General features: G+C 44.8%; 3 protein-coding genes across 3 annotated transcripts; all 3 read right to left on the bottom strand.

Moving 5' to 3' along the window:
• Positions 1–86: 86 nt before the first annotated feature.
• On the bottom strand, positions 87–2,101 carry nudt4b (nudix (nucleoside diphosphate linked moiety X)-type motif 4b). Its single transcript, XM_053862804.1, has 5 exons — positions 1,804–2,101; positions 1,342–1,452; positions 1,240–1,284; positions 1,083–1,170; positions 87–617 (listed from the first exon to the last, which is right to left on the bottom strand). Exons 1-5 carry the CDS (start codon positions 1,897–1,899, stop codon positions 415–417), a joined length of 543 nt encoding a protein of 180 aa, XP_053718779.1. The 5' UTR covers positions 1,900–2,101; the 3' UTR covers positions 87–414.
• Positions 2,102–2,371: 270 nt separating this feature from the next.
• Positions 2,372–8,880, bottom strand: ube2nb (ubiquitin-conjugating enzyme E2Nb). The gene is made up of 4 exons (XM_053862119.1): positions 8,732–8,880; positions 5,427–5,673; positions 3,151–3,291; positions 2,372–2,707 (listed from the first exon to the last, which is right to left on the bottom strand). Exons 1-4 carry the CDS (start codon positions 8,759–8,761, stop codon positions 2,664–2,666), a joined length of 462 nt encoding a protein of 153 aa, XP_053718094.1. The 5' UTR covers positions 8,762–8,880; the 3' UTR covers positions 2,372–2,663.
• Positions 8,881–9,018: 138 nt separating this feature from the next.
• On the bottom strand, positions 9,019–13,299 carry LOC128757083 (NXPE family member 3-like). The gene is made up of 7 exons (XM_053862117.1): positions 13,049–13,299; positions 12,385–12,883; positions 11,870–12,301; positions 11,236–11,531; positions 10,899–10,969; positions 10,626–10,829; positions 9,019–10,554 (listed from the first exon to the last, which is right to left on the bottom strand). Exons 2-7 carry the CDS (start codon positions 12,505–12,507, stop codon positions 10,001–10,003), a joined length of 1,680 nt encoding a protein of 559 aa, XP_053718092.1. The 5' UTR covers positions 12,508–12,883; positions 13,049–13,299; the 3' UTR covers positions 9,019–10,000.
• Between the last annotated feature and the right edge of the window lie 10 nt (positions 13,300–13,309).

Here is a 13,309-nt window from a genome sequence, read left to right as displayed (position 1 = left end):
ACATTTTAGAATTGTAAGCGTCCCTCGCGGCTCCACCGGATTTGAACCCACAACCTCCGACACGCAGACGTCTATATTGAACTGAGCATTTGTTTTATTGACAACAATAAAATAGCAGTATTTACACACAAGCCTTTCAAAGATAAATAACCACCATCGTGTTAGTAAAAAATAGTTTTGGCACAAAACTTGTAAACATCGTCTCGTGTCCTTTTATCATAAAAGCATCGCTCATCAATAAACATTCCGGTCGTCACATTCGCTTGTTGTTGGTCAGAAAACATCTGTGGCTGCACTGGTTCCCTGGCCGTCTGGGACGTCATAGTTGTCCACGAGAAAAGATCCCCTACACGGTCAGTCTGGGTTGAGTGAGCGTCAACAATCCCGACACCAGGAAATTCACAGGTTCTAGTCCTATCTGCGAGGTGGACGCAGCAAGCTGTCCGCTGCTGCCGCAGCGCTGTAGATCGCATGGTTATCATTGGCAGGTGTAGTAAGGATTGAGTTCCCGTTGGTGGGGGAGCAGGTGAGGTGGCGCAGGTACTCGGCATGAACTGGTTTGTTCTTCTGCAGGACTGTTATGGCTTCATCCACTCGGAACCACTGGCGTTTCCGGCCTAGATCAAAAGGCAAAGGGGGCAGAGTTTGTCAACGGTATTTGCTACAATGTCCAGCAGACACACACATACACACACGTTTTTCTGTCCTTGTGGGGACATCGTGGGGTGTCTCGTTGACATAATGCTTTCCCCAGCCTCTCACTGTAAATCTAACCACCCAAAACAAATGACTCACCTTAACCAGGACTCTGAAACAAAACGGAACACAATTATAATGAGTTATTATAATTGTTTATAATTTCAGTTATTTTGAAGTCTCCATCCTCATATTGAGGCTTAACCACATGGGTCATACGGCCCCACAAGGATAGTGTTTTGTCACAATGCTTCCCCCGGCCTCTCACCCTAAACTTAACCAGGAGTCTGAACCAAACTTTAACCCAATTATAATAACCTAGTTATTTTAGTTTTCATCCCCAAATTAAGGCCCAACCTTGCGGACAAACAAGTACACACACGCACCGATATTGAGCGAGTCCTCCCAAGCTTCCAGCGTCTCTGTCACGGTCAACACATAGACATACGTTCGATGTTTAGGATCTTGATTTTTCTGTTGAGAGAACAAACACATTGTCTTCACTTTCTGTCCACTTCTTGTTTGCTAGTGTATGTGTCTCACCTCGAAGATGCCCACAAGTCTCCCCAGGTTTCCCTTCACACCCGCCTAAAAAGAAGACATGCTTAGAAGACCAGCGTCCAGTGTCATGCACCACTCACTCACCTCCTCAAATACTTCACGGATGGCAGCACTACATGGCTCCTCTTCAGGCTCCATCCCTCCGCCTGGGACTATCCACTGGTCAGGGTGTCGGCTGCTGCTCACCAGTAACACCTGTCCACCAGAACATAGTCACTGAGCTTTCTGGCAGTGGGTTGGTTCCACTGGCCTAATGCACCACTGCGTCACTGCTTAGTATGAAAGCAGACAGGCTGTGAAATGAGTCTGGTCCTCTTACTTTGAAAAACGGCTGTCAGCAACACTTCCGATTGAACTGTCACAAACCTACGTCACTTCCGACCAGTGAACAAATGAATCAATTTTTCTGCAGCAAAACCGCCCCAGTGACATAAACAACCACTCGATCTCGGACCCGGTCGAGTACGGGTCGTGATTCTCAGAGGGACGCGAGTTACGAACCAGTGACCGAACATGGCGCGTATTTTCCCGCTGGTTGGACCTCACCTCTTCCTCTTGGTCGTTCCGGACGCACAAACACGCCGCTCGCTGCTTGAACCCGTCCACGTCGTACGTTCGAGTCTGATTCGGTTTCAGCTTCATTGTAGCCGGCGTGGTTTCGAGAGGGAAACCCGGCGGCGAGGTGGGGGGGCGGGTCCAGTCAGCGACCGAGGCGTCGCATCGGCGATGTTGGTCCTCGACAAAGATGTGACGTCAGTATGTGCCACCGGAAGCAGAGGAAACCGATCAAAGTTAATGCAGTGAGATCGAAATTCTGAGGTTCTGCAACCGCGGGTCGGAACCTCTCCAGCGGTCAGTCAGGATCTGACTGCGCATGTGCGTCAACATGAGCCCGCAGAGTGTCCCGTGAGCTCATTGGGCAGTCATTAGTGGGCGTGGCATGCCGGTTGTGTTAATCACGTGACAATAACAAGCATGATCCGGAAAATGCATGATGTCACTTCCGCCAAGCTTAAGGATTTCTTCGGAGTTCTTGCACAATGACACGTTGCATGCTTCAAATTAGTGGCCACTTAAAATCCCAGATGTGAAAAGAAAGAAACAGAAGCTCTTGTTTAAATATTTTTATTGATTTTATTTTGTTTTCAGTGTGAAGAGTAAACAGGAAGTGACGTCTGGTATTCAAACAAATATCAGCAACGACAAAGATTTTCGTCATCTTTAAGACTGTGGGAGGGGAAGGGGAGGTTTGGGGTCAGAGGACGTCATGCTTTTAAATATTAACACAGGAGAATAAAAGCCACATGAAACATAAGTCATCAGTCGAATGTCCTCCTTCACTGTGTGTGTGTGTGTGTTTGTGTGTGTGTGAGTGAGTGTGCGTGCGTGTACGTGTTCACATTCTTCTATACTTCAGTGTTTCCAGCATACAGTCGGGTCCATGTTCGCGCTGCGGGGGAAACACATAATGATTATTTGTGACTGATCACATGACCAGAGGCACGTTTCTCAAGGCAGATCATTCTTCAGACACAACAGAGTTTTGATTGGGAATGAGGTTCATCTCATTTCCTCTTAGGCCTGCATCTGCTCGACTATCATGTCAACCTACTCTGTGAGCATTACTATTCCTCCTGCTGGTCATGAGTTGACCACAGCACGAGCGTGAGCTCCAATAGGTCGGACGCTCACATTTATTTATAGGCTCCATTTATTCATGACACTTATTTCTTATTCATCAGTACCAACTAGTAAAACCTCTACATCTATGATGGCTCATGTCGTTTTGCATACATGAATGTCCAGCTGAATATAATAATCATGTCCTTTATTGTCTCTGTCACATAAACATAGTAGGGGATGGTCTCTGGTTTAACACGTCATCACACTCACCGGTTTCGATAGCGTGGGTCTCGTTCTTCTTCCACTGCTCAGCGACGTCATTGGCCAGCGGGTCATCAGGGTTTGGAGCACTGAGTAAAGCCTGGATGGATAACAACACGGTCCGGATTTGCAGTGCTGGGGACCATTTATCTGGAACCAGAGCAAGCAGGTGGACCTTATGACTCTTGCCATGCTGTGGGACGACACTGGTCAGGCAAACAACACTTTATATGGAATTACAAACTTGGTATTTATTTAAACAAAATGTTTAACAAATGTTGCCCGTAATTTTTGTTGCAGGTGACAGTAGGGCTGGTCAATGAATCGGAATTTTTATCGGGATTACAATTATGTCTTCCTATGAATATGTTAATGTGATAATCGTCATGAAACGATTATTTAGCCAGACAACCGTCTCATTCCCGATGCACCAAAATACTGCAGACGTTTGTAGCCCCTCAGTGCCAAGCTCTGCCTGTCAAGCGAGAGAGCTCGAGCCTCTGTTTACACAGCGCTGGGGACACTAATGTTAGCCAATGTTAGCTACAAACCCTGTTCTCTTTACAGCGGCGGCAAGGTTTTCAGCGCAAGAACCTCCGAGGAGCAGACGCTCATCAAGCATTCTGAATCACACGGGGATGTTTCGAAAACCAATGTGGAAGTGGTTAATCGCATAAGAACAATCGCTCGCGCTCAACCCAAAACAGGGGTGATCAAATCAAGCGCTCCTTTTCATTCATCATGCTGCAGACACGCTGGAAGAGCGCGCATATACGGAAGTATTATAATGGAGTGACTTGTTCTCTCATGAAAATGACTAAAAAAAGCTTGGAATGTGAAATCACATCTTACAACAGAACCACATAAAAATCTATGCATTCAATGTTCTAAAGCCAGAGCATACAGATTGGTGTTTCTAGAGAGAAACATTTAACCTACGTGATGAAGGTTAAATATAATTGTTAAATTATTATTTATATGTTACACATGTTTTATTGTAGTTCATTGTTCAATAATCGTTTAATCAAAATGGTGAATCAAAATAATCTTGATTATCATTTTTGCTTTAATTGTCCTAGGTGACAGTGTAGGAAGGGTGAAATGTTTAGTTGAGTATCTGCTGCTACCATGGTATCATTCTGACGGGGCCACATGTGACATGAACACACTAAACAAGAGAGTTTAAATGCCAAGATCGGCTTCCTGGATCTTGTCACTGAAACCCGATCCCACCTTAAGTGGCAGGACGATACCCAATAACAGGCTGGGGATCGGTGCATCCATAGAAGAGAGTGAATCCTCTTGTCGGTCATCACAGTTCGGGCTCAGTAAGTAAGACTTGTGAGGAACAACACTAGTGTTTAGTGTTTAGTTCCGTTTCAAAATAATGTTGACAATAATATTGTTTATCTGCAATACTTTGTGAATCGCCTGCGTGGTGAACCTCCAACCTAGATTTCCAAGACAAAACCACTGACGTTCAGGACTGTGTTAGCTAAGCCACCAACACACGGATCATCATTAACAGTTGACATCGGTGAAGAACAACGGGAGGAACAATGTAGAACCGTGTAAGGTCTGTGCTGCTCGTATTCACAGACGTGCAACATTGCTACGAGTAAATGTTTCAGCTAAACCATCAGAGCAGACGAGACAACCTCTGTGGCACATCTAAACATTTAGTCCCAAATCTCACAGGCTCCAGGCTGAGCCAAGGAGCGAGCTGGGGTGATTATCATATTCTATGGGGTCTACACACATTCTGTTGTAAAGGGAGCCTGGCAATTACTATCCAAAACTGAATTTCCAAGAGACTGCACAAGAGTCTGACTTGTGCACATGTCAGCGGGAGAAAGAATAGACTGTTTGCAAGGAGGCAGATGTCACACGTCCGGCTTGATGTCAGACATTATCTCTACCAAGATGGGAGGGCAGCAACAACTCATCTTGAGTTAAAGAAGCTGTCCTGTTGCCTTTTCCCTACGCATCTCACTGAGTTCGGGAAAGAAGAGAGCTTTTAGGACGATACCACCCATGACTGAAACAGTCGAACTTGACCCAAGTGAAAGCTGAAGTAGAAGGAAGGAAGAAACAACAGGAAGAAGTGACTGTCACCAAGACGTTCTGGTTAGAGGGATTATCTAGTTCTGCTGATGATAGACGGTTTTAAGGTTTTGACTGTACTGATCTTCAATCCTAAACTTTTCACTCCAGGAGTAATTAATCCCCAGTGTCATCAATCGTGTGCGCATATTTCTTCCTCAAGTGACCACACAAATGTTTACCTTTCAGGATGTCTAGACATATCCTGCCCAGCTTGTCCACGTTGGGGTGGTAGATTTTGGTCATGAAGCGGACTTTGGGCGCCGCCATGGGATACTCTTCAGGCAGAAACAGTTCAAGTTTAAATGTTCCCCCCTCAAAGGGAGAGTCCTGCGGTCCTGCAATCACCACATGAAAGTAACGTGCGTTCCCCTCGTCTGGCGTGGCCGTGATCCCTGGTACTGGCTCCGCCATCAACCGCTGTGTCTCCTGAGGAGCAAACATCAGTGTCAGTCACATAACTTGATCCACATTTTTGGAATTCAGAACCATAACAGATGCTTGAATTTGGATATCTGCAGACAACCGATATTCCTCCAATCCGATACCAGAGCTCAGTTTGCCGTTTTCTTTTTCGCCATTATAGTTGATTGTGAATTATTTAGCAATGGCAACTAGGTTAGTGTAAGACCACAGAAGAAAGTAAGGAAATCCTTAAATCCTGACAACCGTAAAAACGTTATCCTGAATAATTGCAATTCTGAAGGTTTCACATCGGCATTTGACATTTACTAAATCCAAGACAGACATGTAGGAAGTGAATGGATACAAGACGCTGCTACAATTGATCAGCACAACATCATACTCGCTGTTGAAGCATAAACATATCAATTTTCAGACCAACAAGTGATGTGGGACAGACATCTGAAGTCCAACATCCTAGCTATTTGACTGATTTAATGTTAGGGAGTTGTTGCTGCGGGTGCACTTTGCTAAACGCTCGCATGCTAAATGCTGAAGTCTCAGACCGCTGCTCTGCAAGCTCACTGCAAACATCTTTTCCTCTTATCAATGAACAGGAAATCCATTACACAGTGAACTACGCAAAGCAGCTAACATCATTGTCAGATTTCAGCAGAAGCTTGGATCTGTCTTCATCTCGTCAAATGTTATATCGGTATCGGTCTTGAACTGTACTAATGTTTATCAGAAACAGCCTTGGTTATGTGACCTCGAGCAACACCCCGAGTGAGTGTCCCAGGACGTAAATGACTATGTGGATGAAAATGATGACCACTTTGCCAATAACCCATGGTGATATTTCGAACTGCCTGAGGGTGGAGCAGTGTTAATTGCGGTCCTCAGTGGAATCTGTCTCTAATCAATAAAGAGTGAATTTATGTATTGTATGTTTAATAGTGGTTAAATACAGGCTGAGACTGCTCAGTTCCGTGTCTCACGTCTACAGGCTGGTCACTACAAAGCAAACTTCTACATGTATTCTGACTTACAATCCAAAATATGCTTTATTTAAGTATGCAATCCCAGAATTTGGTCTCACAAACATGGAGGAATCCCTGAACAAAAGCAAATAAAAGCATCTGTTTGCTTTTGTTCAGAATGTTTTTCACTACACAATGGCCAGGGTTTCCACTACCCTGAATATACTTGAAATTCTTATAAAATTCAAATTCTTATACAAATATTTTCAAGACATTAAAAGAGCTTTAGTTTAAATAAGGTGAAATAAAAACTTGAATATAGCCACCATCGTGATTTATTGTGCTATTGTCAAACTGATGCAAAATAAACAATATTTTGTTGTTTAAATGTATGTAGGGGTCCATCATTAGTTTCACTAATATACCAAATTCAAAAAATGTGGCTTCTTGTGGCAAATATTCTTGTACGATTAAATTGTGATTAATTAATCTCTAATTAATTAGATTAAATTATTTAATCGAATCCCACCCCTAATATATATATATGTATATATATAAAATTAATCAAATTAACTCGTTAAAGTCACACCACTAATATATATGTATATATACAGACACACTAACACAGGTTGTTGTTGACCTAAGTAAAACAGAGGCACTGCAGACTGCTCAATGCACTCACACAGCTGTGACCACCACACACAACTTTAAGGTGAGTGTAAGATTAAGAATAAAATGTTGCAGTTACTCAATCTAACCTTTCTTCAGTTTTTCAATAAGACAGGGTTTTTAAAGGTTACCTCACATTTTTCAATTTGAATGAATGAGTGCCTTATTCATCCGAGAATTTTAGACATGTTAGTTTAGCTGTTACTGTTGTAATCAGCGAGTAGTGGCTGCAAAAAAATGGTTGAGATACATATTATTTAAACAGCGCAGGAGTTACACATAGTCAGCAGAAATCAAGTGATTATTATTATACAATTAACACCTTTTACTGATAAAATGGCATTCAAGTGATGCACTATCCAGTCACCGTTCTCATAAGCCTTAGCCAAATTATTTATTTGACTAATGAATAATGATGCAATTCTTTCTCCTTTATTCAAAGTGGACGTGCAGCATCAGACAGTGACAAAAACCATAAAGCCGGAAGTTCAAATGCAGGCACCTGCACATCACCTGTTGACGTTTATTAAATTAATATTGCAAAGCCAGCAGTACCTTATTAATTTTGGAACAGGGAAAAGACTATAAAGTGGGCTTTGAAATGAACATTTTATACAGTTACTTCCCTGCCCTCCAGTAACCAGACAAGAACCACGAGAATTATTCAGCCAAGCTCACATCAGAACCCTCAACTGTGTGTTGAGTGAGAAGTTGGATGCTGTTTTAACTCGGAGACGTTCCCCGTCCAGAATTGCTGGACCAGCCTGTAAAGCCACTGTAAGGCCAGCCTCATGCCAGCGAGAAAACCTGTACTGACAGTGAAAGCGAAGTTAGACCTGATCCAGTAGACTTCGAGAAGAAGGCAAACCAGTTATGTCTCACTTTCGAGCCCCGAAAACAGCCCAGGACGCGAGGAACAAACTCGGAAGGGTGACGAGTCTGTTCACGGCCTGGCCGGGAGAGAGGGTCTTGTGCACGCAAATGGCCCGCAGGTCGAGTTTGTTAGTTCAACTTCTCTAAAACACAAGCGCTCCACTTCGTCTCACTGTGATCCGACGGTGGGGAATGTTCCAGATTCTACCCGCTGACATGTGAACCAGTTCAGTTTAGCTTCGCGACTTAGCTTAGCTTCCATTCATATGTCACCCCCAGAAGCCGCCGACAAGTATTGGAATAATCACGCAATCGTTGACAATGTTTGATTTAGCTGGACTCAAGAGTAAGTTGGTTTCGTTAAATTACAATTCGGAAACACGAAAGTGAGTGAGAACGCGGATGAGACGGTTAGCAGCCAGCTAGCTTCTCTGCTAACGCCGGCAGCGGCAGCTTCAACACCGGCTAGCTTCGTGAACACAGGCCGGGAACAGCAGCACATCACTTAGCTCTTGTGTGAGCGTAACGCAAACAGCACCCTGGAACTTCATGTGTCAGGGTACCTTGATAATCCTGCGAGGCAGACCGGCCATCTTGTGTTAGCGGGTGTATTTTTAGCCGCAGACTCGCCTTCTCTCCGGGCTGGTTGTCTGAGCCGAGGGGGCGGGGCTGAGAGGTGATGTCGTAGACTGGGCGTGACTTGTTTTTGTGATTCTCCTCCGAGCTGTGAGACTCGGAGTAGAATCGCTGTTTGCTATGTCAAAAAATGACGCCGATCAGTTTTCATTACCCCTTATAGAAGCATCTGTGGAATTGCTAATTGACTTGACACCTGGTGGACAAGGTTTGTCTTTCCCAAGAAGTTATATTTGCTGAGTTGTGTTTATTCAGTTCAGTATTTACTGTCATCTTGTCCATGCTAACATTAGCTACATAGCGCATTACTCTTACATCAGCTCTTCATCAGCTTGCTGCAAGAGCGATGTTGCATGGCCCTGTACTGAGCAATCTTCATGTTCATTTGTCCATATCACTGAGTGCAATCTGTCCATCTACAACAGCATTTTTTTTATAGTTAAGATGTAAAGTTCTATTTCTGTATCTTGTTTTCCATTTTCATAAGGTTTGATTGGCTTTGATGTATAATGTCCATGATGCACAGTGCAGTCAAGATTGTTCTACCGAACTCACTTCGCAGACACTCACTGATCTATCATTCCTGGCGCTGTTTGATTTACATTGCAGTTCTGCATGTAATTCCAGGGCTCACTAGGCACAAGAGCATGCGTTGGTCTTCCTGGAGACCTCCAGCCTCTATTACCAAATAGGGCCACAAGACTCAACTCGGAGTCTATGACATTCACAAATTAGTTCTAGTTGATTTCTGAAACACTGTGAAACACTACAGTACCTACTCTGTAACTAACATATCTGTAATGTGCGAGTGCTATGTTACCACCTCCATGTGGTGTTTGACTGGTTCAGCAGTCAAGGCAGGAGATTCCTTTGATGGCTTCACATCTCGCATCAAGCCCAATATGATGGCAGACCAATGCAAACACTCAAACACTCCCTGAGACTTTATATTGAGTACCGCTTCAGTTCTATTGTTTTGTACACGGAATCACCAGACCAGACAGGGGAGACCAAGAGGACAGAACAAGAACCAAGAAACAAGAAACAAGGCCGAAGTAAACCAGTTGCACTGACCCATGAGCAAAAGGACCAAGACCAATCACTGAGGTTTTCAGCAGAAGAAATGTGTCCAGAATCCCAATCACATGTAACAGAGTCAGGTCGTGACAGGGTTCTCAAGTCTTCAGCTTGGACCTCTAACTGGTCGTGTGTGGACAAATGTATGACAGGATAACGTTGATCATGTTCTTGATGATTGGAGGCGGCGGGTGCAACATGTGTGGATGGTGGTGTGCAAGAACCATGTCCCAAGCATCCAGCCAATGAACGTTTACACCCTTGAAAATGGCACGGAGGATCTTGTCCCGCTGCAGTGAATACCAGTCACTGTTGAGCACTGCTTTGTTTATCTCCAACTCCTTCGGATTTGCGGTCCGGATTATCACCGCTGTGTCCGGGGACCTATTTAGCATCCGGATCACGGATCTGCGGATGTTCTGCAGGCGGTGAACATAGATCTCGATGGGGAAGGTTCCAAAGTGAGCCCAGATGCCCAGGATCACCACAGTGTTGGGTCCCCCAGAGATGGTGTCCAGGTCTGTGGCAATGTAGCGGAGCTCAGTTGTCGCAATGGGCTTGATCCGGATTGGCACTCCGTGAGGCCGGTACTTCACCTGGATGTTGTGAGTGCTGTCGAAGGCGACAAAGGGTCCTGTCATTTTGCTGCTGTGCAGGTCAAAGTCATTCAGATCTGGAAGAAAGTGTGAGACTCCAGTATACTGAATCAGCAGTGGCATACTCAGGTGAGCCAACTATGGGTACCTGGAAGTGTTGCAACTAGGTGTTCGTAGAACTGCCTGACTGTGGAGTCTCCGTACATGTGGAGGATTTTGCCTCGCAGACACTGACTGATCGCAGCTGGGTCAGGGAAATTCTGGACTGCTGCACCCACCAGAGCCCGCCACTCACCATTGTAGTAGTAGCCGGAAGGTCTGGGCTCTGGTTTCTGCAACTGAGGTTCATCTGCTGGGACCATTGTATTACATCAATGAACTTCAAGACTCTAGATTCGGACAATGGGGACACTTAACTCACAGTCAGGATTGGCCAGGACATTGATACTGGTGGGACCGGAAGACTCGATCCTTACTTTCATGTTAGTTCCACTACGAAACAAAAGCAGAGAAGCATTAGAACCATTGCACCAAATATTTAAAAGCAGGCCTGAGAAGGTCTTGACCGTCATAGTCTAGGTCTTGGCCTTGGTCTTACGAATAAATTATGTCGCTTAAGACCCTTGGCTCTCTGGATTACTTAGACAGGGATTTGGGTTAGAAGTCCAAAATTTGATCCAGCAGTTTAACTAGAGAGTCCATGACCACACTGGACCTCACCACCTTAAAACCTGCCCCAAACTGGGGAAATATCTGACCTCTGAAAGAGCTTTGTCTCTTCAGCTTTGAGCTTTAGGTCAAAGTGCCCCATGGCATGGTTGATTCGACTGTCGCAGTTCAGCTCTTTTGGTTTGGAGCAGAACCACGGTTCTCCTGTGAGGATGTCAGTGAAGTTGCACAGCGGTGCCTCGGTTGGACGGAAGCAGATGTTGCAGATGAGCGACTCGGAGATGCTGCCAAGTTTGAAAATGCTGACAAAGTTTACACGGTCAGGTTCTTCAGCGTTGAGCCTGCGTAGCACTGTGACAGCCTCACTGGGGTGGACCAGGATCACCTGCAGAGGGAGACAAAGAACCTTATCAATGCAGTCCACATGTGTCCACAGCCTCAAACATTCTCGACATCTGGAGCTAAGGAGCAAATTGACAAATGTTCTGGGTCTCAGACCTGGTGGTCTTAGCTCTGACATTGACCATGATAGTGACCGGACTGTAGAGAGAGATATGAAACTATGATCACATTTTTGTTCTTACAGCTTATCTTTGTAAAAAAAAAAAATAAATAAAAACATGTCAGCATGTTAACATGCAAATGTGGGTTTGAGGAAACCCAGAGAGGTTCTCAGTCTCTCTCAGACCTGATCACAAAAGACAGTGAGTCAACAGGTGGTACCTCAACAGTGGCCCCTCCAGTCCATAGCAGGGGGAAAGAGGCTGTGTAGGAGCCATTCAGATGATCCACCACATGCCCTGAAACACCAGCGTCCAGGTCCTGGTTGTGGAGTCGCGCAACAATGACATCACCCCCAGACTTTTTCGCAACATTCCTAAAGTCTTTTATCTGAATCCGAACTTGGAGCTGATCACCGACGTGCCACTTGTCTCGACCTGGGAGGATGGTGAAGATGCTGTTTTTCGGACTGCTGGTCTCACTCAACGTTGTGTTCAGAGGTGGCGTCTTTGGCCAGGCCACCAAATCCAGAAGGTAGTGCTCCTCTAGAGCGTCCTCTGGGAAAAGTGGTGGGAACCTGCAGAAGTCTTTGCTCTGTTGACTCAACATGGAGCTTCTGTTGGCTGGAAGGGGCCTTTGGACTTTGATTGGAACCTGTGGGCCATTAGAGTGAGTCTAAGGTTAGCACCGATCTGGAGCGTACCACAGATGCAGAAGGTTCAACCAAAAGCACCCACCGTCCAGAAGTCCAGCTGTCGTGTCTTGAGCATGATGACGAAAAACATCACAATCAGGAGGAAGATCATCAACTTTGGACTGAAGATAGGGTCCCACCGTCCCCTCAGTGACAAGTGCCTCATGGTTTTCAATGAACGGATGAACTGTCAACAAGTGTGTCTGCATGTGACGACATACGGACATTTGAACCTGAACAGACACACACGCACGTTCTCTGTGTGGGCTCCACTTATTGCCTTAATGCTTTCCCTAGCTTCTCATCCTTAACTCATTCTTTCAAAACAAATCACTAACCTTAGCAGAACTCTTAACCAAACTTCACTCCAAGCAGGCGTGTTTCCAAGAAGAAGGATAGCGATACAAACACACGCACGTGTACACACAAAAAAGTAAGCAAGCCTGAGGTTCTCTCCGATCTATGAGCCACATTTCGGGACACTGCCCCTTGATCTTGACAGTGATTGAATAACATTAGGGCAATTTCAGTGAGACTCACTCCTGAAAGAAAAGAGAATTTAAAATTCTATTAAAATATAATAGTCTCCAGCTCCATAAGACATGGTGATCTGATTAGTAATAGTAGTAGTATTATTGCTAGCGGCATTGTTTATAATTGTACACAAACGAGGGCATTCTTCTTTGCAAAAAAACGATTTTCCTTACCAGACAAAGCTTGGCTATTATTCCTTCCAACTACTTGCTAAAAATGCAAAAAGCAAAACTCAAGAAAAGTCCAGTCTGAAGTGGTTAAACAACCTCCAAGCACAGAAGAAGACGTTTTTCTCGGCTATTTCGCTCCAACCATTGTGCAGCTTCCTCCCAAAAATCTGATGTGGACATCTATCCTTTGCTCTCCAGCACTCTGTTCCACTTTACAGCAAAGGACTATGCTGTCTCTTAGTGACACAACTAAGACGAACGATA

The sequence above is a fragment of the Synchiropus splendidus genome, chromosome 4 (genome assembly GCF_027744825.2).
Source record: "Synchiropus splendidus isolate RoL2022-P1 chromosome 4, RoL_Sspl_1.0, whole genome shotgun sequence".
NCBI classification, from domain to species: Eukaryota; Metazoa; Chordata; class Actinopteri; order Syngnathiformes; family Callionymidae; genus Synchiropus; species Synchiropus splendidus.
This window is presented reverse-complemented; position numbering and strand designations above follow the sequence as displayed.

Coding starts and splice junctions, on each gene's coding strand:
- nudt4b (XM_053862804.1), bottom strand. CDS start 1,899: ATGAAGCTGAAACCGAATCAGACTCGAACGTACGACGTGGACGGGTTC. Junction 1,453..1,803: donor GGAACGACCAAGAGGAAGAG/GTGAGGTCCAAC, acceptor TCTGGTGGACAG/GTGTTACTGGTGAGCAGCAG. Junction 1,171..1,239: donor GACTTGTGGGCATCTTCGAG/GTGAGACACATA, acceptor TTCTCTCAACAG/AAAAATCAAGATCCTAAACA.
- ube2nb (XM_053862119.1), bottom strand. CDS start 8,761: ATGGCCGGTCTGCCTCGCAGGATTATCAAG. Junction 5,674..8,731: donor TGCCTCGCAGGATTATCAAG/GTACCCTGACAC, acceptor TTTGCTCCTCAG/GAGACACAGCGGTTGATGGC. Junction 3,292..5,426: donor ATGTCTAGACATCCTGAAAG/GTAAACATTTGT, acceptor CTCTGGTTCCAG/ATAAATGGTCCCCAGCACTG.
- LOC128757083 (XM_053862117.1), bottom strand. CDS start 12,507: ATGAGGCACTTGTCACTGAGGGGACGGTGGGACCCTATCTTCAGTCCA. Junction 10,830..10,898: donor TGTCCTGGCCAATCCTGACT/GTGAGTTAAGTG, acceptor CAATGGTCCCAG/CAGATGAACCTCAGTTGCAG. Junction 10,555..10,625: donor CCTAGTTGCAACACTTCCAG/GTACCCATAGTT, acceptor ACTTTCTTCCAG/ATCTGAATGACTTTGACCTG.